Below are 1,559 nucleotides of genomic sequence, written 5' to 3'. Positions count from 1 at the left end.
GCCTCTTGAGATTCATACAAGTCATCGACAGAGAAGATGATAATCGCAGATATTCCAAGTTGATTTATAATTTTGGTAGATATTTAAGTCTTTGTTATATGAAAGATGAAACAAGAACAAAATATGAGCCATCTACATCCAAACAAAAAAAATGAGTCTTCTTAGGAAGAATGTAGTACTTTAGTACTTATTTAATCCATGATTATTAGTCTTTTATGGCACTAAATAAAACTGCATTTAACCATTCTATTTCTATCCTCATAATATACTCTTCTCTTACTAGTGCTTTATCCATCTTACATTTATATTATTGCTTGTTTTACTTAATTATAGTACATTTTAGCTCTGTGCATTTTGCACCAGCTGCTGAAATATAGTGGGATAGGCAAGAAAGTAAAAATAGACATCCACTTGGCAAAAGTAAAAATAGCTAAATATAAAAGTGAAAATATTTTAATTTTTATGATCCTAAGAGTTCTAAAAAAGGTAATAGTAGTAGGCGCGATCACTCTGGGCTATTTACACAAAGCTAGCTGTAAGTCATTGGCAAAAGAAGCACGATACATGCACTGGTATTGGAATGAAGAAGTAGCTTGTTTGAAAACAGAGGTTAAAATACGTAGTGATTTTCTTAAGAAGATAGAAGCCTTTAGATGTGAAGAGATACCATCTGATATTCTTAATAAGGATATAAGACAAGGGAAAATAAATCTATCTAACATAGAAATAAGATTAGAACTTCTTACTGTAAGAGCTGAAAAACTGCGAACAGAAATAAGAAATCTTACTGATATAAGCGATAAAAAAGATTCTCTAATGTATCGTGATAAACCAGATGCATTTCAGCACGAAATAAACGAGTTATATACCAGTATAGCAAAATTGCTTCCACCAGCTTTTGTTAAGATTGATTTGGTAAGCAAAGCAATAAGAAATTTTGATTCTCATATGCTAAAAGTAGTAAGGAAGTATAGCAAAATGAAAAATAAAAACAGTAGAATACACGAGTTGGTACTTTTTAAGCTAGCAGAGAAGAATAAGCCACTTGCTGTTCGTAGTATATACTCATTTTTTAGAGTAGACCCATACAGAACATATGATGATATAGAAGCTGCAATAAACGACTTGTTTGGCAACGGAGATGGATGTATGCATACCATTGTTGGCAGTTTCATACGTTATGTAAAACCTATTCTAAAAATTGAAGTAGAAAAGGCTGAGGTGTGTCTGTTGGAGTCAGTTGACAAGCACATTCAATTGATAATCAACAATACCTTATTGATTTCTCCAGGTAAAGACATAGGTATAATAGATATGTATCTTAAACTGATAAACAAAGATGTTTTAGAAAAAGAAATAAGCCAATGCATGGATATAACCCCTAGACAGCTCATAGAAATTTTAATAGTGGAATGTGCAATTAACATGACTAAATGCCATTTTAACTACAGAAAGAACATTTTACTCGCAAATCTCGGAAAAGTAATAATGAGCATAGGAAACCCAGCTAGATATAGCACAGATATTCGGAAAGGCTTAAAAATAGCAAGAAGTAGACA

General features: G+C 31.8%; 1 protein-coding gene across 1 annotated transcript; it reads left to right on the top strand.

The window, feature by feature from the left end:
* Nucleotides 1-462: 462 nt before the first annotated feature.
* On the top strand, nucleotides 463-1,559 carry NEMIN01_2502 (uncharacterized protein; the record flags this gene model as incomplete). The annotated part of the gene is made up of 1 exon (XM_051478444.1): nucleotides 463-1,559. A coding segment is annotated over one exon (1,097 nt), but the record flags the coding sequence as incomplete, so codon positions are not given.

This window comes from Nematocida minor (assembly GCF_024244105.1).
Source record: "Nematocida minor strain JUm1510 chromosome Unknown 7828, whole genome shotgun sequence".
Classification (NCBI taxonomy): domain Eukaryota; kingdom Fungi; phylum Microsporidia; genus Nematocida; species Nematocida minor.
This window is presented reverse-complemented; position numbering and strand designations above follow the sequence as displayed.